At 38.3% G+C, this 24,390-nt stretch overlaps 1 protein-coding gene across 4 annotated transcripts in view; it reads right to left on the bottom strand.

Annotated features, from left to right (window-relative positions):
• The window catches only part of PARD3B (par-3 family cell polarity regulator beta), a 995,854-nt gene that overhangs the window by 179,032 nt on the left and 792,432 nt on the right, over positions 1-24,390 (bottom strand). For all 4 annotated transcript variants that reach the window (XM_078071225.1, XM_078071227.1, XM_078071226.1 and 1 more), the window contains one exon: positions 13,285-13,395. In XM_078071225.1, the coding sequence (XP_077927351.1) occupies positions 13,285-13,395 (111 nt within the window). The remainder of the gene's footprint in view (positions 1-13,284; positions 13,396-24,390) is intronic.

The raw sequence follows: 24,390 nt of genomic DNA, 5'->3' as shown, positions 1-24,390 counted from the left end.
GCTCCCTGCTCGGCGGGAAGCCTGCTTCTCCCTCTCCCTCCCCCACTCCCCTTACTTGTGTTCCCTCTCTCGCTGTGTCTCTCTCTGTCAAATAAATAAAATCTTAAAAAAAAAAAAAAAAACTAGAAGAATTACATCCAGTTTTTAATCTGTGTAAAAGAAGGAACATATTCAGTTTGGGTTTAATGATGTCAAAAGCAGCCCACTATATTACTGAAGCATTTTGTTAAAGCTGGGATCTTGTTTTTCCATACTGGAATATTTAATGGTTATTGCAGAATTTTTAAAAATATGTATTCACTTATGTGAGTGTTAACAAAATGCAGCTTTGATATTCAAAAGTCCAACTAGTAAATTATCCTCCTTTGACTTTCTTATTACATCCACTATGACCAGATTAAAAACATATGAATTACACACTATACATTGCCTTGACTCAGTGATTTTTTTCTTAAACAAAGTCAATTCATTAAAATATCCTTTGATGCTCATTCAGCTAAAACTTCATACTTTTTTGCAAAGACACATTTGATCTGAAAATATTTTTAAGTGTCTGGAATATATATATTTTTAGTACTTGAAACTTTCTCTGGCCATCACAGCTTCTATTAGACACAGGGAAACATTTTAGGATTATTGAACAAATATCAATTATGTCTGTGTTCTTAGTGTCTATCTGAATTGGAAATGTGCCATCTTTTACATCTTCACTAATAGAATTTTTAATTAGCTGTTGATACTGTCAATAATAGAGTTCACTATTATTTTAAAAGATGGTTTGTCTAAACAACTCCTTACTACTCATTTGTTCTTTAGTTTTTAAACCTGGTGCTTATTATTATAATCAGGGTAATTTTTAAACAGAGCACAATACTTCCAAAAACAGGCAAGAATTTTAGGCAAGATATTTTAATACATATTTACTAATTATTTTCTCACTGATTACTAGGAGTTTATCAATTTTTAAAATTACATAAGTAACTTATTTTAAACCTGATATTATTTTACATGTTTAAGTCAACCCACAACTTTACTAAATATCTTCTCTTTACTGAGATGTAAGGAAATGAAATAAGTAGAAGTTACAATCTATGCCTCAAGAGAGTTAGGATCTAGACAAGAAAAAAAAACCCATGAAATTGCAGGAGAGCATATAATAAGGAATTATAAGATAAAGACACTAATTTAACGACAATATGGACTCCTAACTACAGACTAGGATTTTAGTGACACTGCCTCCCTGAGAGCTCTATGGCATCTGGTATATTACAAATGGCTGTTGTCATTCTTCATGAACCTCCATTTCCATTATAGTTTTTTATGCTCGCCCCTGAAATATAATCTGCACAGTGAATTCTGATTGAATTGGCTCAACATGCAGCACAGAAAAGATCCTCCTTTGCTGGAGAACAAGCCAAGGACAGAGTGTCTCATGTATACAATCAAATGCAGCATTCCCTATAAAGGCAAATCTTTCATTTTAGAAGGTTGCAATGAACGGTACTTAAAAATAATTTCAGGGGCACCTGGGTGGCTCAGTCTGTTGAGCACCCAACTCTTAGTTTCAGCTCGGTTAGTGATCTCGGGGTCATGATCTTGGGGTCGTGAGATCGAGCCCCGCGTCGGGCTCCTCGCTCAGCGGGGACTCTGCTTGAGATTCTCTCCCTCTTCCTTTGCCCCCCACCCCACTCCCTCTCTCTCTCTCTCAAATAACTAAATCTTAAAAAAAAAAAAAGGTTCAACTAGTTAAATTTATGCCACTGGAAGAGGATGAGGACAAAAGCCTAATCAAAATACCCCCAAACTCTCTAGGTCCATAGCATTTCCATTTGTTTGTGAAATGGATGAATTGCATTCATTTTCACTTACTTACTTGTCTCTCAGGATCTGGTTCAGTGAGGGAAAACAGGTGTTGATAGTTCTGATGGGCTGGCCACTATGCCTCAATGATCCATTTCTACTGTTCTACTGTCTGTTACAAATGATCTCATGCTTCTTGACACCATTTCATAGCTCAGGGGAAAGTCTTATTTTTCTAACTATATAGCTTTGTTGACCATTGATTTAGCCTATCCTGCCTGTTGGTTCCATTCCAGTAATTATTCACTTGAGAAATAAAATTAGAATCACTGCAGTACATTCATTCATTCATCCATTATTCAACAATTGCTTATTGAATGCCTACTCTGTGAAACATAATTTATTAGGTGCCGAGAGAAATAGAACAACAGTTATGATGTGGTCCTTGACTCAAGGAAATTACAAGCTAGTAAGGGAGAAAGAGCATGTTTGTCATCATGAACATCTACAATTCAATGCAGCAAAGTAAGAGTAACAATAACAACAACGGGTATCTACTATGTGCCAAGCACTGCTCTACATGCTCTAAGTATTTCATCATATGTAAATTTCACAGGCACTCTGAAGCTAGACATTATTTCTCCTTTTTAAAAAAGTTTTCCAGATGAGCAAGCTGGGGCTCAGAAGGTTTTGGCAAAACATGCACAGTCACACCCCTAGCACAGAAAAGCATCAGGCTTTCAATCCAATGTTATTTGATGTTAATACTCATTCTCTTTCAAATAACTACTATCTCTAAGAAAAATGGTAAGTTCATCATTTATTGAGTGTCTCTATGCCTCACACTATTCTGAATGCTTCATGCCAGTGTCTCATTGAATCTTCATGACAGTATAAGATGCTACGATGGTTATATAGCCATTTTGCAGGCAACAAAACCAAAGATTAGCAAAATTAAGTAGCTTAGCCCAGGTTATTGAGTGGAAGAATTTTCTTCCAACTCAGGTAGTTTGAGAAGGTGTAATGGAAGAAGTGAGGTTTCACCGACTTTCTAGTGATTTGGACCAACTGAGGCAGGGGGAGGGTAGACAAGTACAAGGGAAACCACATCAGGAATGACAGAGAGATGAGAAAGTGCTCTGGTCATCTCAAAAAGAGTGAACATTCCAGAGCGGCTGAGTATACGGGTCATCTGGGCCAGGAGTAGAAATTATGATTGGAAAACGAGGCTCTACTCAGATATCAGCCAAGGAGTTTCAACTGTCTGCAGTAGGCAATAGAGAGCCATTGAAAGTTTTGGAGAGAGGAATGATCAAAGCTATTATCATTAATCCACTTTCTCCAACCTGTCACATTGAATAATCTCTGCTTCAAGAAGTCATGATTTCACAAATTATTATTTGTTAAGTTCCTCCAAGAACATGAATGCTTACAGCTTCTATCTAAACAGCCAATTGTTATCACTGCTGTTTTTTGTTTGTTTGTTTTTTGTAAGGTTCTTTTTAAGTGACCTCTTGGGAAAGCAAGCGTTTGTGCCATAGCCCAAACCACTTTAACCTCTTTAACTCTCAGTACTAAAATCAAACAAAGGGCACAAAGCACAATGAGGCAGGAGTCTGAGCCTGGGAAAGGGGTCAGATTCCTCTGGACATCAATCTGAAATCAACTCAGATGCACTGTGAAGTCATTAAGTAATTAAATTACAGGGCAAGGACAGGCAGGTGGGAGAGAGTGGGTGGGGAAGAAAGGGGCACCGTCGTTCTGTTTCTACCACAGACTGGACTCTAAATATTAGCAGACCAGAGTTATGCCCCGCCCCTCAATGTGATACATGTAACAGAAATGCAAATGTGAGGATTTTGCAAATGTAATGACTGTGGTTACAAGTGTTTTCTGCAGTCACATGACCTGTGGACTTGGAGAGGCCGCAGGCCTTGAGGCCCCTCCGCCCTGAATTTGTTTCCCCGGCTGCCGGGGCCTGGCTGTAGCCAGCCCTCCTCTCACTCCTGTGCTGCCATCTCACGCCAAGCTCTCTATGCTTGAGGAGCAACTTCCAACGGGGGATCAATAAGAAATGAGGAGAAGCTTCTTGAATGGGAATATCTGGCGTGAGTCCCAGCTGGGCAGTCTGAATTCAAGTTGGCCTTCTTCATCATGACGGTATCCAGTTCAGCAACTTTCACAGATGGTGTGCCTCAGAGTGCTCTGGGCCGCCCCCCGCCCGCCCCAAAGGTTACTGAATGGATTATCTGGGATCTTGAATCCCCAGAGCAGGTCAGAAAATAACACTGAGCCCCTGGAGTCAACCAGGTGCTCGCTTCATAAATACTGCTTTTCACAGAAGTCTGAGAGATAGCCTTCTCATTTAACAGATGAGAACACAGAGGCCTGACAGTTAAGTAGCCTGACAGTGTGTTCATGCAGTCAGGACTTTAACCCAGTTAAACACCCACTCCTGGGTCTTATAATCTTTCCACTTGGCCACACACCTCCCCTGGGCCACCACCTAGGCCAGTTGGCTCCCAACATAGCCATAAACAACAATCACTTGAGAAATGGTTTTAAAATACACATCCTCAAGCCCAACCACAAATGTACTGAGTATCTGTACCATATTTCTATCTGTATCTATACAACCATATTATCTAATTACCTGTTTATCTAAAACAGGGTTTCTCAACTCAGGCACAATTGACATTTTGGGCTGAATAATTCTTTTTTGTCAGGGGCTGTCCTGTGCATTGTAGGATGGTGAGAAACATCCTTGTTTTCTACCCACCAGATTCCAGGAGCACCTCCCGCTAGGGTGACAACTAACACTGCCTTCAGGGACTGTCAATTGGCCCTGGGGGAAAAAAATCACTCCTGTTGAATCCCTCTGTTATAAAACAAACAAAAAAACAAACGCCCAAAACAAGCAAACAGACAAAAAAGCCAAACTTCCCAGGAAATTTGGAAAAAGCATATTCAGTTTGGTGTTTGTAAATCACAGGCCTAGCTTAGGAATTCTACATAAAAAAATGTGAGGGGAAAAAGCAGATTCTAGCAGATAATAGGTTGAATACCTTTTCTACTCACACAGTTTGCCAACCTATGTGAACAATAACTAATCTGGGGCTCCAGAGTAGATGTGCTGTCACGGATGCTTTCCAAAGCAGGATACAACATAGCGTATGTCAAAACATGAAGTAAAGATGAGATACTTTAGAAATTCTGGAAAATGCTATTGGATTTATGAGTTTAACTTGTCCACATTTTTCACAGCACTTTTAGAGAATTAACTTTGCTTGTACACCGTCCTGCCCCAAACTGGCCCACAGCAAATATTCTGGATTCACTAAACTTTTATTTATTCAATTGTTTTCCTTCGAGAAAACTGAGCAATTAAGAATAATTCTATCCAAACAGAACACATAACACTGAGGCCTTGAAGTATCATTCTTACCATCTCCTTTCATGGTGATAAAAAGAGGGCCTTTAAGAATCCATCCTCAAAGTGAGTTATGCAAAGGCTCCATGAAAACAACTGATAGAATGGAAATGGCACCCTCATTCCTAAGTTCCAACCACCAAATGGCCTTCCGCTTAGTTACAGTCACCAAACCCTTCCTAGAAAATGCTCTCTTCAAGTTCTTTTTCCACGGCATATAAGTTCCATTGGACCAAGTATATCTATACCTCTGATCGGCATAAATCCAGTGAATTACCAAAGTTGTTTTTTTATTATGTTGAATATATTTTTATGTGTATATTAAAGCCAAACATCCAGATCAACAGAATTCAGAGCTTCTTTCCAAGTGTTTATCAGAGTAGGCATTCTAAACATTTCAATGGGATCACTGTGGGGAGGTTAGTATAATTCCTTGGCTGAATGCATTTCAACAGCACTGCAATTGAATGCAATAATATAATATGTCACTCCAGGGTGCTTAAATATAAGAGTATCCTTTTAAAACACCTTTTTAAAGAGCTGGTGTACTTTAATCTTAGAAGTTTGTCTAAACGACTCTTGGAAAGCATGCCAGTCAAGTGATTTCATTTTACGTATTAATCCAGCTCGGCTGACAAGTAGTTGCTAATACAGCACTTCTAACATTGATTCAAATTCCATAAAAGGATTTTGGCTCATAAAAAATGCTGGCATGGCATCAGGATTTAGGTGTTCCTATCTCTTGTCTATTGGAATACAGTAATGTGCCAAATTTTGCCGGTGACCACAAGCATTCTGAGAAGGTGAGTGTTACAAAGATCAAATAAATGTATAGATATTAAAGCCACCTGCATCTCCCCTGGGTCTCACTCCCTCATCCCTCTAAATAAAAGGCAAATTTGGAAAGATGGACACTGAATGAGGGGTGGTAGGTGTGCCTTTCCCCCCCATCTCCCACCCCTCTGTTTTTAATTCTTATTCTAGGAAGAGAGGTGATCCTTACCCCAACACAAGCATCAATAGTAATTACTGGGATACAGCAAATCTCTTTTCATTTACTGAGATGATTAGTACTATGAAAAACAAAAATCTGACAGCTTCTTTCTGTTGGCCTAAAATGAGAACATGACCTTGTCCTGGGAAACAACCATCTAGTAATATTTTTCATAACTTCCATGCAGTGATGATCTAATAAGAATCTAAAAGTAATTAACTGGATCTCTTTTAGCCAACCAAAGCCTTATTCAAATACACATTTTTATCAGGATTCTAAGGGAGCCATAAATTGGGGCATTTTGAAAAACTGGGATCTAATCCAGTCCATGATCTGACGAGGGTTCAGTGGTAATAATAAATTGGGACTATTAAGACCGGGAACCATTCCAACATTTTATTTTGCCCACACCACAGGACGTAGCAAATTCTACTGCAAAAGACAGGGATATTCAGTGAGGAGTAAAACCATGCTGAATTAATCATTTGTATGTAATCATGCCAAAACATGGGTGTTTTCAACAGTTTAAATAGTGCCAAAGTTTAAGTTCAGTAAATAATTAATTATAGAGAGTCTCTTGGCAAATTAAAGAAAACAACCTTCTGGTTCTTTAATAAAATATGCACTCTTTTTAGGATACGATAATGACAATCCTATCAATTCATTTGTCGCTCTATGTATTTAGGAGTGCCTATTTATGTAGGGTACAGCTAAAATATTAATTCAGAACCGACTTTCCTTTCCCTTCTTAGAATACAGTAAGCATCTTCATTTCTCAGGATGAACATATGCTGGACAAACTCTAGCCTTATTCTGGTTTTCATTTCAATTTCCAGTAACATAAAAATCTCCCATAATTAAATAAAATGCTGAGAGGTTGGGAATAGATTTTCACCCACTTGTATTCTGAAACTATAAATGGTTTCTGAATGTTTTTATTTCTCTAAGATGAATTTCGTTTATGTGGGGAACTTGCAGCTGCATAATTAAATCTTGGTTTGCCAAATATCAAAAACACATGTATTGATTTAAACTGAGGGAACGGGCCACAAGCAGCTCAGCTGATAAGGCAAAGGAGAAGCCTCTGCAGCTCTTGGAAGGCTTCCTGAAGGCAAGAAAACTAAGAACCCTCAAGTCAGACACTGAAACCAATCAGCTTGCCTAAATCTCAGCCCCACTCTCACTTAGAGCATTCCGTGCAGGCCAGTTGTTGAAAACAAGAGCCATATGTTTTCATGCTCCTCAGTCCTGAAGCTGGGGAGGCTGCCTCTTTGCCCCGCATCTCCTCATTTATCCTGCTAAGATTCTAGTAAGATCTACAAAAACACGTTTCATTCACACAGCAAATGAGCTCCCTTGCAAAATAAACTCTGACATGGTATAAGAGTAATACAAGATCTTAGAGCACAAACTCATATGTTTTTGAACTACACCTGCCCTCCCCTATTTTAGGAAGCAGTTTCATTTAGCGAAATTTCATTTCAGGGTCAGTAATATGGAACTTTAATGGGAGACAGCCTTTTGGTGTAAATGGAGATGCTTCCCCCAGTACAGTAATCCTACATAAATGAGGGGGACACTTACTTTTCTTTAAGCAATCTCCACCTGACTTCTGAGAAGGTATTAACAATACAAGTACAACATGCATGCAGTTAGGTTCTTTGTAGGTACAAGAATCTGGTTAATTTCACACTTTGGAGCCAGTTACACATGTAAGTTAAAGTCTTAGAATTAAACAACAACAATACATTTACTGATTTGTTAAGACAATCTCTTGCTTTCAGCTCACCATACTAATTTATATAATCAGAATGTTTGGAAAATGTTAATTTAATTTAGCTTGATTAAAAAATTCTAGGGGAAATAATCTTTGAATATAATATTGGATTCATCCTTCTAGCAATGGATACAGGCATTTGGAACTAATGTTTTATTATGGCCAATCTCACTGAAGCATGAACAAAATGATGAGTTTATTTAAAACAGGGCTTTGCTGCAATGGGCTGTTTGACTTGTGTCAGGAGAGGACACATGCTTAGCTCAGGAAATCAAATATGAGACTAACAAAAGCCTTGCATGCAATTTTGAGCAAGAAACTTGGGCTTCTCCACTCAGATAAGAATAGGGCATACACTACCATGAAGCAATGCTATGGCAAGTTCAAGAAAGGCCGTTCTAGGCAATTCAAAGTAAATGCTTCTATACTTGAACATATTTATTTCTTAGACCCTGAGATCTGGGGAAAACCATAGAGATCCCCTAAGGACAAATGCAGCATTAGTGATACACAACATGATTTTAGGTGATATGTGGCTGAATGTAGATAATTACATTAACTTCTGTGGTTTTGCATCTATATAATATTTTATTTATTTGAATATATAAATACAAATAAGACAATGAAGGTAATATATCAATGACTGAAGTTGATGAAACTCTGATCTAGTCCAATATTTTCCTGATGCACTAATCCTTTCTCACTGTAATCATCAGCCTCTTATTAGACATTTTTCAGTGTCCACAAACTCACTCTCATGTGACATTAATTGTTAGGATATTTTCCCTTCTATTTAGCTGAAGACTACCTCTCTTAAAATGACTCCCCATTAGTATCTTCAAGAAAATAAATGAATGGATGAATAAGCAAAGAGAGAGAGAGAAAGAATAGATGCTATAAAATGCATTTAATTCCTCTTTTATGTGAAAGTTCTTTGATCATGTGACATCAACTAAGTCTTACCTCTAAGACTATGTATGCCCAGGTCCTTCAACATTTTTCAAAAGACAGGATTTAGTTGGTGCTATTCTGTGTGTGTGAGAGAGGCAACGGGATATTTGAAGTGTGGTCAGAGTAGTATAAAGCTGGAATTATTGTTTCTTCCTTCATTTTGCACATGAACTTCCAGTAATGTAGCCTAGGACTGGATTTTTTGGCAGGCACATCCTCATGTTGACTCATGCTAAACTTTACCCTCAACTAAAACCATCAGGCAGTTTTTTCATATATTTGGTATTAAGTCAAACCTTCCACATCCTGTGTTTGTACAGTTCGGTTTTGGACCTAAAATCAAGACTTTACATTTATTCCTATTAAGTTTCTTTATGTTTGATTCAATCCATTGTTCCAGATGATTCTGTCATCAATACACTATCAACACCTGCAGATTTTTGGCATTCACAATCTGATCAACAGCACTGATGCCAATGCTCAGCAGGCCAGAGTTAAAAATAAATTTTGAAGAAAAACTTTTTCTTGCAAGTTTATATTGATGGACTATTCATTAGCAAGCTTTGGGTACAGTTTCTTGAATAGCTAGTAATCCTTCTAGGGTTATGTCATCTGGTGTACATTTTTCTGTGTTATCCACAGGATATCATGAGACAAGGAGCTTCTAATGTCCAGGAGAGTACCCTTACTTGTGAAGTCCAGAGGCTAAAACAGGGGTTTTCAGCCTACACAATGTTGGCAGTTTCAGTGAGATGACTCACTGTTAGGGGACAGGAGTATCTTGTGCATTGTAAATGGTCTGGCTGCATTCCTGGCCTCTACCTAGCACCTGGCAATTCCCTTCCCGTGCTTGTTCCTCCTTTGAAGTTGTGAGAATAAAAAATGTCTCCAGATACAGCCAAATGTTTCTTTGGGAGCAAAATTGTCCCTCCCTGAGAACCACTGGAGGGCTCTGCATTCCTCCAATTTAATCTTATAATTCCATAATTTTTTTTTTTTAAGATTTTATTTATTTATTTGACAGAGAGAGACACAGTGAGAGAGGGAACACAAGCAGGGGGAGTGGGAGAGGGAGAAGCAGGCTTCCCGTGGAGCAGGGAGCCCGATGTGGGGCTCGATCCCAGGACCCTGAGATCATGACCTGAGCCGAAGGCAGACGCTTAACTGACTGAGCCACCCAGGCATCCCATAATTCCATAATTCTTATGGCTTTTTTCTTTTTTTACCTTTTCATAGCTATAGCTATGAACATGTTATTCATATATAGTACCACAACAATTCCTTATCAGGAGTTAAATATGTAGATACATTAAAATGAGATATGGAAATCATAAGAAAAATAATGGGAGGAATGAAGAGGGATAATATAATCCTAAAATTTGGAGTTGAGGTTAAATTAATCCTCGGGTAAAACAGTTACAAGGAAATTGAACCTTCTAACAGGAACTATATGATTTAAGAGGTCATCTATCAGGACTTTTATATCTGGATGCTCATCAAAGTATTATTTGAAAGAGTGAAAAATGGAAACAGACTAAATGTTTGACAACAGAAGATAAGTAAGTATACTGTAGTATATTGATCTCACAGAATATTAGACAGTCATCAAAATGGCATATTTTCAAAACATTAATGACAGGGGGAAGTGCTCACAACATAATGCTGTTGGAAAAGTGAGACATTATACATGCAGCATGGATATCAAGTTTCAAAGAAAATATATACATAGTAAAAAGATCATAAGAATATTAATAATTGTTATGGAATTATGCATGATCATGTTAGTCTTCTTTATGCTTTTTTATGTCTCCAAAATTTTCTTAATGAATTTACTGTATTTGTAAGTGTTGTGTGCATGGGTGGTACTGGGGGTAAGCAATCCAAATACTCTTAGGTGGGTAAGCACTGGCAAGGGTTTCTTTCTTGTTGGCAAAAAAATATGCCAGTAAGGTAGGCTACTTCAGAGAGGGCACATGAGAAAGATGGCAATATTTTTAGACCGGCTTGTTCAATCCTCTTGGGAAAAAAAATCTGTGTGTCATTTTTCATAGGATAAGGATTGTTTAATGTTTCAACCAAATCCTGTCCCTTCAGGTCAAGCGTTCTCAGACTTTAAAATACTGAAGAATTATGTTGGGCTTGCCTATTAAATACAGGTTCCTGGGCTCCAAATCCCAAGATTCTGATTCTGCAAGTCTGGTGTGGGACTCGAGCTTATTTTCAACAAGCTCTCCACGTGACTTTTTTTGCTACAGGTGGTCTAGGGACTACACTTTGAGAAACCCAGAGGAAGTCATATGGTTTGACTTGGATGAATCTTTCTTTATTTAGCCTTTATTTTGGATAATTTCTTCCTGGTTATACAGTAAATAGAGTTGGTATAAACCCTCAGTGGTATGTTGATTAACTGGCTTTTTGAAAAAACAAACTCAACTTATTGCATTTGCCCATTTCTATGGTGTAAATACTCCCACCACGACCAATGACAATCCACCAGTGGTTTAACAACCAGCTCCCAAAATTCTTCTCACAAGCTGATACGAGCTGGCTCCAGCACTATACAATATATTTTATTCAAGTACTTTAAATCCTTTGAAGAAGGGATAAGTGAATGAAACGCTATTATATCTGTGACAGCTAGGATGAAACAAATAAGCAACAGGACAGCTTGAATCACCTTAAGGTAACAAATTCTAAAGGCATTAGAAAAAAAGACCACTTGGTGAACTTTTAGACACTGTTTCTTATTTTATTCTATTTTTTTCCCATGGCCATGTCACAAAGAGTGATACACTCACTGAGTTCTTTAAGGGTTGTGAGCTGGTTTCCTATGGATGACGGAGAGCCAAGAAATGGGACTCTAGGTTTGGGAGGAATGCCAAATGCTGAGTCTCCACCTCTACCCTCCGTGGCCCTCTGCTTCCGAGCTGCTGAAATGCTCTTGGTCATTAATTCTAGAGCACCCAACCATAAAATCAACTCCTCCAGCTTCTTCCTCTCTCACAGGATTGAGACAACATTGTCTCTAGGAAACCCATCTCAGATGTGTTTTACGTGTTCATGTGTGGGAAGTGGCCTAAGTAGAGGCTAATAGTACAGTTCTTTCAATATTTTGACCAGACATATTTTAAGAAAATTGGACCTGAAGCCTATATAGCCAGCTGAGGTGAATTTACAGCCCTGCTTTTAAGAACAAAACTCCCTCAGGCACCTGCTTCCTTAAGGCAACACCAGAAAGGAAATGAACTCTTGCTTAAAGACAACCCACCTTATTTTATGGGTTATCAATTTTCTAGCTGGCACACAGTTCCCTAGCTACTAAGAGGAAAGCCTCCCAACCCCAAGCAAGTATTGAGCTACAAAAAATGTGAAGTCTGCATTCTAGCAAACAGCCCAGTTTCCTGAAGACGAGGCAAGGCTGTGGTGCCTCAGTAAGTGAAGTCAGGGGAGCAGCAAAGATCTATGATGTGGGCTCACCACATAGATGTCTTTGCCAATAAGCAAGTGACAAGTTGGACAAATGTGACTTCATGCATGGTGAAGTCAGAATCAAGTACTTAAAATGATATGCTAGTTTTGTCATAATCTCAGTCTTTCTCCAAGCTCCATTTAGTTGTGAAGGTGAAGAACTTTCAGGAGAAATATGAATATTCAATTACATGTTTCAAAATCAGACATTTACACATCGACTTGGGGTAAGTGCCAGAGTTAACCTCAAAGATAAGTGAAGGGCCTCTTGTCCAAATGGAACATGAAGCTCCTCAAACAGGAGAATTCAGCCCTTGCAAACTGTCATTATTTCAGTAAATGAAACCGGCCCTTTAACAGATGGGCGACATACTTTGCAACTTGCTGATAGCCTAATAAAAGACACGGGCTTTTTAAAAATGAAGGACATGGACTTCTCAAATTACATCCCCCAAATGGATTTAGCAGAATAAAATTAAGAAGGCATACAACAGCTTGACAGAAATTAGGAACAGACTATGGAAATTTGATAGTTCTAAACATCAACATTAAAATGACCTTTTTATTAAAAAAAAAACTCATTGTTTAAACCATAGGGAAAATATACACTGATATAGTCGAAACTGGGGTAGCATATTTTGGAATTATAAGTACTGATCTAATAAAAACATAAAGTTAATTTCTTCTCCAAATATAATAAAAATTCCCCAGAAAGGCAGGTTCCTTTTTATATCAGGTACCTTTTCTTCTACATGAAATGCTATGCTTCTTAAAATAAAATTTCTCCAGTTGATGGATGCAACAACCCAATTTAACACGGGCCATGGACCCTAACAAAATAAGGAGCTCAGCATTTCTGCTCACCTTTCACGTTCTTCTTTCATTTTTTCCAGCTCTTCTTCCCTTAGGCCGCCATGCTTCAGAGCGCCCTTCTGCTCAGCCTTGCCACCTCTGTCATCTTTCTTCTTTCCAAATCTAGAAAAACATGAAGGAGGAGATGGCTGTTAACAATAACCTTGTTCTTGGGGCACCTGGGTGGCTCAGTCGTTAAGCGTCTGCCTTTGGCTCAGGTCATGGTCCCAGGGTCCTGGGACTGAGCCCCACATCGGGCTCCCTGCTCAGCGGGAAGCCTGCTTCTCCCTCTCCCACTCCCCCCAGCTTGTGCTCTCTCTCTCTCACTGTGTCTCTCTCTGTCAAATAAATAAATAAAATCTTTAAAAAAACCCAAAAAACAATAACCATGTTCTTTCAGGGGTAAATTTAAAATATTTATGAGCTGAACTCATCAAACCATAAGTCTTTATTCTAAGTAGTACAAGATCATTTTGCATAAAATGAAGTAAAGTAAGAGACTGAAAGGGCAAAACTAATAGTCACTAAATTCCCCTCGTTTTCCTCTTCCTTCTTTCCTTCCATCTTTCCACTGAGATATCGATTGTGCAACATGCACAAAGTCATGTGGTTAAAGAGTAAAAATCTCAAACCATTAGTTCACTAGAAATGAAAGAACTGAAAGGTTACCATTAATATATAACTAAAAACTGACCGAACTCCTCTAAACAGGCCTCCAGAGCTGCAAGTGACATTGACCTTTGAAGTTAAACTCACGGGACTCGATAATGACAGTGCTTCAAGGGACCTCGCCAAACACCTAGTTTACACTATTCTCATTTTGCACATGAGACTTTGGGCCTTGATCACCCAACAAGTTCAGGGAAGGGCTGGGATTAGAACTTGGGCTGTCTCCTATAGTGCCCTCTCTCCTTCACACCACATTCGCTCTTGCAGGTAGCCCCATCTTCCTAAGGTAGCCTCGGGTTTGTGTGTTCTCAGCACCCTCGGTGCCTGGCATATTTGTAGCTAATTGGGCACAGTGGCAATTATGATACATTATTTTTTTCCTGCAGCTTTATCGAGATATGATGGACAAGTAACCTTGTGTAAATGTAATGTGTGTAACTACTGATTGGATACATTTCTAAGTTGTAAAATGATTCCCACCATAGTATTAGCTACCAAGTTCATCCCATCAGTAGTCACTATTTCTTTTTTGTGGTGAGAGCATTTAAGATCTACTCTTAGTAACATTCAAATATAGGATACATTTTTATTAGCTATCATCACCATGCTGTACATTAGATCCCAAACTTGTTAATCTTATAACTGGAAGTCTTTACCCTTTGACCAAAAGCTCCTCAATTTCCCTTCTCCCCAACCCCTGGTAACCACCACTCTACTGTTTCTCTGAGTTTGTCTTTTTCAGATTCCACAGCGTATATGTATATGCATTTATACATGTATATGTGTATACATACACACACACACACTGCACCTTCTTAATCCATTCATCTATTGATGAACAATTAGAATGTTTCCATATCTTGGCTATTGTAAGTAATGCTGCAATGAACATGGGAGTAGAGATATCTCTGTGGGATCCTGAACTCAATTCCTTTGGATGTATACGCAGAAGTAGAATTGCTGGATCATAGGATAGTTCCATTTTTTAAAAAGTTTTTATTTAAATTCAAATTAGTTAACATACAGTGTAATATTAGTTTCAGGTGTACCATATAGTGATTCAACAATTCCATACATCACCCAGTGCTCATCACAGCAAGTGTGCTCCTTAATCCCTATCACCTATTTCACTCATCCCGCCCACCTACCTCCCCTCTGGTAACCATCAGTTTGTTCTCTATAGTTAAGAGTCTGTTTCTTAGCTTGCTTTCCTCTTTTTCTTTTCTTCTTAAATTCCACATATGAGTGAAATCACATGGTATTTGTCTTTCTCTGACTTATTTTGCCTAGCATAATACTCTCTAGCTCCATCCACATCATTGCAAATGGCAAGATTTCATTCTTTTTTTATGGCTGAGGAATATTCCATTGTGTGTATATCTATATCTATCACATCTTTATCCATTCATCAGTCAATAGACACTTGGGCTGTTTCCATAATTTGGCTATTGTAGATAATGCTGCTATAAACATCAATCCCTTTGAATTAGTATTTTTGTGCTTTTTGGGTAAATAGCCAGTAGTGCAATTGCTGGATCCTAGGGTAGCTCTATTTTTAACTTTCTGAGGAACCTTCATACTGTTTTCCACAGTGGCTGCACCAGCTTGCATTCTCCACAGTGCACATGGTTCCTTTCTCTCCACATCCTTGCCAACACCTGTTGTTTCTTGCGTTGTTGATTTTAGCCATTCAACTGGTGTGAGGTGATACCTCATTGTGGTTTTGATTTGTGTTTCCCTGATGATCAGTGATGTTGAGCATCTTTTTATATGTCTGTTGGCCATCTGAATCCATTTTTAATTTTTTGAGGAACCTCCATGCTGTTTTCCATATTGGCTGCACCAGTTTGCATTTGGACCAACAATGCACTAGGGTTCCCTGCAATTATGATACTTTAAAAGAGCACTGTGTTTCCTTAGCACTGTTAGGAAAATAAAACTGCACATTTGAAATAATAATAATAAAGCTGTGGTTATTACTAGGACACATTCTTAAGTAACAGGCATTTTCTCCAACGGGTATTTTCTTCAGAAGCAATCCCCTATGGTCTTGGTATCAACACACATGAAAAAGGAAAAGGAACTTGATGCTCTGCTAATAACCAGGAAAAAGTAACTCAATTATGCATATTCTTCAGTTAAGTTAAAGATTCTTGTCAAACTATGGAAACCCCATTTATCCTTTGTTTCTTATTAAATAGCTGCAAATTTTACTTCCGTGTTTCTGTGTGTATATCTTTAGCTTGCTTACTCTACCTCTGTAACTACCTGTGTATCCATCTATGTATCCATCCATCTATCCAACCTGAGGACCCTACACATGCTCAGACTGACTGCCCACTCCTCATCCCTGTCCCTGTCCCCAACCTCCCAACATACACAGTGAGTCAGAATCTCCTCACCTGAAGACCTGACTCATAAGCTTGAAACTCCTGTCTTCTTCAGATTTTGTAAAAATGAGTAAATATTTGTCCTTTTAGGATTGTGTTTCAATCCAAAGCAGAGATAGTTGGTTACATGGCAGCACTGGGTATCACACATGGAAGACCTTATTGCTAATACCCATATTTCTGTTGTTACCAGAGTTCAAAGTACCCTGCTTTCCTCAGAAGCCTCTTCCAGTCTTGACTCTGCTGTAAATTTTTCAATTTACAATTTCAATGAGCAAATCCTTGCTCATGAACTTTCTCTTTCCTCCCCATTGCCATCTTGTCATCTGCCTTTGCTTCTATTGCAATTCTTTTGCCGTATCCAGTTTAATTTAGGGATTTTAGTGAATCAACTATGAATTTTCACTCCATCATCCCCAGCCTTTTTTTTCCTGGTCCCCCTTCTCTTTCCTAATCTATTCCTCTCTCCCACTGAGGAAATGACCTAGTGTCATTTATAGACTAGGGAAGAGAAAAAATACTGACAAAATATAAGATCACCAACTTCCAAATATAATTCAGATTTGTTGACATAGTTAAGATCTCTTTTTAACCTACAAAGCAGCAGATATATAATGTGTGTTTTCCTGTGTACATTCTTTAGCTTTTCAGACGCATGTAGAAGAGTCTAAGTTTCTTTATATACATCAGTTAAAGAAATAATTTTCCCTCAAAATGTCACTAAATATAGTAAAATTGGGCCAAAAAAAATCAAAATTGTGGGGAGTGAGGATAGAATAATGCTTCAGGAAGTTGAAGAGGGCAAAAAGGTTGCCAAGAATTCCATAGATATTAAGCATGTTTTTCTTCTATGTCCCAAATATTTCTCCTAAATTTGAAGGTTTGGATTTTCTGAGATGAAGGAAGTCTTGTTTTTGAAGGGCAAAACTAACCTATATCTGAGTCTACCCTGATCTTTATTACCACAACCAATGAATGGTTTTTCCTTCCTGTTGCTAAAATATTTCACTTGAACTGCAGTTCAAAAACAGCTTATTGTGTTTTCATCACAGTGGAATATGTCTGATAAAGGTTAGTTGTAAGTAAATTCTGCAAAGCATTTTCTTCTTAGCAAGAACCATCAATAATAGTCAAATCAACCAATTCCACAAATAATATAAATGTTTTGATTTAAACTTCATGATCATTTATTAAACTTTCCAAGAAGGAGGGCAGAAATAGCTATGAAATTTATTTCATTAGACAGAGAGAACAGTCACAAATTACCTTATTTTGTAAAGTTTGGGTAGGTTCAAGAACAGAATTATAAAACAATAATCTTCAAAAGGACTCCCACATTGTTAAGACGAGGAAATTGACACCCAGAGAAGTTAATTGCTTTTATTTATTAACACACTGAATTCTTTTTTCCAATTTTGCAATCAGACAACTTAATTATCAGTGGTAGGAGCAGCCGTGATGGGAGGGTGGGGGGAGTTGGGAGAAAAACATCAACTTGGTGAACTGTGTACGCCTTGTTCTCTTTCCATGTCAGCCTGTTTGGGGGTCACTTCCCAGCCTTTCTTACTTTCACAGACATAGAGAAAGAGGAGTTGGGGAGGTTCAAATACATTGATTCATCTCTCCATTAGTTATTTTTGTGAGAAAAGTCACAAGAACTCTAAATGGCTGAAATTACTGCTTTGCATTCTAGGGTTTCAAATATCCCCTGCATTCCAGGCCTCCCATTATCTATTACCTAGGAAATTTGAGAGTTGGCCATTCCGGGCAAGGTGCCTTGAGGAAATTGCTTATAGGTCAACCTTGCTTTATATAAAAGATATTTTCCTGCAGAATTCAGTGCAAACATATGGTTTGAATCAATAAAATCTTACTTTCCATGTACCTGGGAAGCCTGTTTAAAGACTCTTATGATGGATCTTTTTGTAAAGTGGAAAAATCACCTTTCAACATACCCTTTATGTAAATTTAGATTTTCATGAATTATAAGTTGGCTTAAAACACCTGTCCCTGTTCATTTCTATACAGAGGCTACATGAAACAGCTTTATGGAAAACTAGCTTTCTTTCTGTCCTTCTTTCTTCTTCCATACATGCATTTGTTTACAAAATGTTTATTAGGCATCACTCTGTGTCAGTCATTGCCGTAAACACAGGCTTGATGTTGAATTGGGATGCAAAACCAGACACTGCCCCTATGGAATTTACATTCTAATGGAGGAGCTGGGCATCAAACAAGTACAAATATGCAATTATAAGTTGCAAAAGAAAATGCTATAAAGTGTGTTAGGAGAGACAATAATAGGAAATTGGTGATTGGGGAAGTCTTCAGTGAGGAAATGACGTTTACATTGAGATTGCACAGGTAAGAGTGTCCAGACAAGCAGAGATGGGAGATAAGCCTTATGGGAGGAAGATACTACACACACAGAGGGCGTGAGGTGGGGAAGGTCTGGTGCATTCCAAGTGGTGGAAGAAGGCCAGTGTCACTTAAACAAGGGGAGCAGAGGGGATACACAGGATTCAGATGGAAAGCGGGACAAGGACCCTGGAATGCAAGTGTCAGAGAGGCTTGGAGTTTAGCCTAAGAGTGGCACAAGGTCTGGTCTTAGTAAGTCAAGGGACAGAGAAACTAGATAAGGAAACTGGTACATTTAGAGTTGGTAAAGGACAAACAGGCGTAACCAAGTCATTTGAAGCAGAAATGATACAATGTGATGCACATTTTAAAAGATCATCCTGGTTGCTGAAGTCAAAAGCAGCAAGTTAGAGCAGTAAAGCCAATTAGTGACTGCCTCAGGAGTGTGGGTGAAAGACAATAGTGGCCTGGACTGGAGAAGTGAAGACAACAGTTTGGAAGTGGTGGGTCAAGGGTGAGGGACCAAAAGTTTACTTTTAAACATGGTTATGATGTTAGTATGTCTTTGGGAAATCCAAGTGCATGGGCTAGGGATGAGGGCAAAGTCCTAAGGAACTGTAACATTTAAAGGCCAGATAGAGGGACGGGGAGGCCGTGTATAAAAGACACAGAAGAAGAACAGCTGGAGAGATCAAGAAAATCAGGAGAGTGCGGTATAAGAGACACAAGGGAAGTGCACTGTGAAGGGGCCATGATCACCAGGTGAAAATGCCATTGAGAAATCCACAGAGGTCAGGACTCCAGAATTCACTGGATTTGGCACTTTGAAGGCATGGTTCAGTGGAGTGCTATGAGCAGAGGCCAGGTGACAGTGATCTCTGTCATCTCTGAGAGTGAATGGTAGATAAGTATAAAAGTATGCATCTGTGTGTGTACAACCACTTCAAGAAGTTTGGCTGGTGGGGTGATTGCTGGAGTTTGGGTGGAATGTTGAAACAGGAGATTTTCCATTTGGCTGATACTGGAGGGCTTTTGTTTGGTGAGAGGAAGAAATGTCAGAGTGTGAGAGGTTGGAATGGAAGAGAAAGGAGAATAAAGCTATTTTCTTTTTTAGTGTGCTAAAATATTCATAATATGAAGTTTACCATTTTAATCATTATTAAATATACAGTTCAGTGGCAGGAAGCATGGTCACACTGTTGTGCAACCATCAACCACCACCCATCTCCAGAATATTTTCATCATCCCAAACTGGAATTCTGTACCCACTAAAGAGTAGCTCCCCATTTCTCCCTCCCCCAGCCCCTGGGAACCACTATTCTACTTTCTGTCTCTGAATTTGATTACTCTAGTTACTTCATGTAAGTGGAATCATACAATATTTGTCCTTTGGTGTTTGGTCTATTTCACTTAGCATCAAGTCTTCAAGGTTCATCCATGCTATAGCATATGCCAGAATTTCCTTTTCTTAAGGCTGAATAACATTCCCTTGTACATACATACCATATTTGTTTATCCATTCATCTGTTGATGGACTTTTGGGCTATGCTCATCTCTTGGCTGTTGTGAATAATGCCATGAACACTCGTATAGGAGAACAAAGTTCTTGATAAGAGAAGAGGACAGGGATATATAGAAACTCCAGAGAGACTGGCCTTAGATAGGAGGAGACTCAAGAAAAGCAGCAGCTAGAAGAGGAAACTAGTTCACGTATAGAGTTGATGAATGGACAGCTGAGGAGTTTCCAGGTAATTTATTAGTCAGTAGGATGCAACATGTATAAGAGAAATGGATTCTATCCATAAAATGAGATTTCTTGGTACAAATTGAGAAATCAAAGGAAAAGGACTATACAAGGTTAAAAAGAATCTCATAAAGGGTTATATAGAAAAATACCAAAACCAGACCTCTTTGGTTGTAATTTTGCTTAGGTCAGGAGGCCCTAAAAGGCCATATGGGGAAGTAGAATTTAATAATGGTCCATTCATTCATTCATTCATTCATTCACTGAGCTGCCATGACACATCACATGGATTACTCACATGGAATGTAACCACTAACACCATCAATTGTTAGGCAAATATCTAACTCCTCAATCCAATTAAACAGCTAAACAAGCTCCCAGCATCTTATTGTTTTCCAAATGATAAAGATTTTAATATAATTCTTAGTAGTTATCCCCTAATTTCTTAGCAAATTCTGTTTGTTTTTCTTCTGTTTTTATTTCTTTCCTTGAGTTTTCTAGGTAATGATGACTTTCGAATCCTTCCCAGATTCCCACGTACCCTGACAAATGATCCAAATTCAACAACATGTATAGCTCTATCTCTGCCTTTGTTCATGTCTAGTCTCTTATTTAATTCACTTCTTCATTCTGCTAAGTACTGCCTGTCTACAGTTTTCTTCCCAGGTCCCACTGGGCAGTTTATGCAGCTGTTAGTATCTGCTCATCTTCCACTGAGCGCACACACTGTATAAAAGCAATCTTGAGCGATGGTTTAAGAGGACTAAAAAGTCCAGCAAGGAAAAAGTTCACACACTCTTATTTCAAATTAGTGGTGAGCTATGAATCCAAGGAGAGCTGCAAGTGTGAAACAGAATGTATTTCTTCCTTCTGCAATCCCGAAATATCTTTGGGTGTCAATGATGCATTTGGAAAAGGCTACAAGATCCAGTCATTACTAATATTACACTTAGAATATCTACGGGAATGATGTCAGATATGAACATGCACCAACTTCAAAAAAAAAACAAAACAAAACCAACAACAACAAAAAAAGAAAATGCACCAACTTCACAGTAAAAATATGTTCTGGACTTTGATAATGGTTCATTCTCCCTGTAACCAGCTGACTTATAAGCTATGATATTGTCTTACCATTTTGTAAATTATACACTTTGAAATGGCTCAAGCAAAATACAGGGGCAGAGAAGTTCACAGACCTTTGACTGTATTTCCATAGTTTATTTTGAAATTCACCCATAAAAGGTTTCTGTTGTCTGATGCATTCTAAGCTGGGTTCTGAATTAGCATATGTGTATGCTGATGAAATTTACTTCCATGTATTGAATCTCATATGGTTTTGTGCACTTTGGTGATTGCTTCTCTCTAAAACGTATGTCACAAAGGTCTTTACTTGTTTACCTGAGATGGCTCCCATTGTACTTGAGAGTTAATGAATCTGATAAAAATTCAATGAAAATTGACCAATTAGAGTTTCCCCCATTTTTTCTGGTACCTAAGGCATTGCTTATTTTTATGTTAATATTATCAATCGAATAATGAACAGATTTGTGTTTGTTGTTAATGTTAAGAAAAAATATTTTACTTCTATTTTTAGCCTTCCACAGTATATGATTACCATGCTAATGCCTGTGATTTTTCAGGAGGGAGGTGGAGTGCTATAAACTCAGTATGCTTTCCATAACAGAAGGGTTGTAATTTAAACTCTATAAGCCCACTCCCGGGCATGCAAAGGGAAATAGGGATTTGCTTTATAGGATATGTTCACAAGGGGAAGCTGAGTGAGTTGATGGTTTAGTAACTGAAGAAAAACTCAGTATTAAAAAATCTTTCTTGTTATTTCTTGTTAACTAAGTGGGTCAAGCAGCTGAGGCTCTGAAAATGATTTCTAATTAAAATTTTAATTTCTGGTACATTGTTTAGACACTTATTTTGGGTATGTTTATATGTTTCCAAGATGAAGACAAGCTATATGAAAACAACAAACACGTTTAATCCCACTGCTATCTTTACTACTTCCATTGAGGCCAACATTCCCACCTATCCTTAAACAGCTACTTGCCTCTGGGTTGTTGCTCATTCCCAGGATGAGATTCCTATATTGGTGGTCATGGAGACTCTTCATTCCAAAGCAGGGGACCTTCAGATCTCAAATGTGTTGATATTTGTTTTTAGGATTGAAAAGCAGGGAGGTCCTATAACATTCTAAGATTTCTCTCTAAGTGGATAAAACATCTGCTGGGTAGAGTCTTAAGCAGCTCTCTGGCTCTGAATTCAGCTGCTGGGATTCCTTGAGCTAATTTGCTTTCCCAGACTGAGGAGCTAGGAAACACAATAGATTTGGAAGTACTGAATATATTGTAAATAATTCTAGCGGGTCCAGAAAGCAAAGTAAAGCAAAATGTACATCAGCAATAACCCATCTTCTGAAAAACAAACAAACAAACAAACAAACAAACAAGTAAAAAGGGCATTGGGAAGACTGACTTGCAAGAATCACTTAAAGGATCTGGGAGCCACCGGACATTTACTTTTGCTGAGCATTTTTGTAGCAAATGAAAACTCCACTCTAAGATTATTAAAGCAGCACTCTGTTAGGAGAAAGAGGAAAAAAAAATATGAAAAAGAAGCCAGAAATTAAAATTAAATGAAAATAAGCGTGAATGAGTGAGCAAGAAAGATAAAGATACTAATAAGGTATGATTTTCAGATCCACACAGGGACTATAAAAAGCTTATTAACTGTCACGACCACACTGGGTTTTAAGTTATTCTATCCTGCTTTCCAGAAGAAGAAATACTCTTCAGGAGCACAGTGAACTTTGATTAATTGCTTTCATACGCTCTCACTGGCTTTAAGACGTAGGCAAGAGTCTTAGTGATTCAGACTAAATGCTTATGATTTCTGGGAAATATATTTAACAGGAGCATTAAAAAAATAGATCTTTTTGCATTTTTATGTTTTCTTAATAGTTAGAAAGGCATTTTTAATTAAATGTTTACTTATTTCAAAGAGGCAGAATATGTGGCTTCTTCCTTTTTATTTTTATTACTTTTAAGTGGATCTCTGCGCATCTCTGAAGGCAGCTTGAGTGCACAGACAGCTGATGGCCTGTCCTTAAAACTCACATGCTGACTCAAACAGCACATGGCTGGAATCTAGACTTTTCATCTGTGTGCTCACAGCATCCCCTTCTTCCGTTTTCTCAACCTCCTTTGTCCCGGAAACCTGGGCCCTAGGAAAGGAGTGTTCTGAGACCAAATCACACCCCATGTGTAAACTTCTCTACCAACTGTGGGAGGTTCCCCAACACTCGGGGCCTTCCCGTGCTCAATCTGCCAGGGCTCACTCTTCAATGACCATGGATTCATCCTGCAGAAGGAAATGTCCCTCCACAGGAAACAGCTCTGAGATTCATTCACTGGCAAGTGGGGTCATTTTAGCAAACTGCCTGCGAAGGGAAAAACTGACTCATGTCAGTGAAATTAAATCCAGGGAGGGTTAATTAAAAGTTCTATGGAAACTGGAGATCTCGTCTCTAGTCTCTAAATAAAATGTCAAATACAACTTATATTCCAATAGCACAAATTAACTTATGTATACTTTCTATAAAGTCCCTTATCAAAAGAATGGTGACTAACTCATTATGTATAAAGAACAAAAGGACAATGTTAAGAAATGGCTGATTTTTTTGGGGGCGGTGGGTATAGTGACTATGCAAAGGACCATTTTAAAGGGAATCTGGGTATTACTGCTCCATCTTCAGAAGTTAAGAGAAATGGCATATTTTCTCCGGAATGCATCTGCACTAAACAAGAATAAAGTGATTAAGCTCCAGACCCAGTCTAATGGGAGTAAAACTTATCTTTATAACTCTGATTAAACAAAAAAAAAATTATCACTTCTTTGATGCCCAAATTAGCTCTTTTCTCTAGCATACTGAATTAATTAGTTGAG

This window comes from Halichoerus grypus, chromosome 4 (assembly GCF_964656455.1).
Source record: "Halichoerus grypus chromosome 4, mHalGry1.hap1.1, whole genome shotgun sequence".
Taxonomy (NCBI): Eukaryota; Metazoa; Chordata; class Mammalia; order Carnivora; family Phocidae; genus Halichoerus; species Halichoerus grypus.
This window is presented reverse-complemented; position numbering and strand designations above follow the sequence as displayed.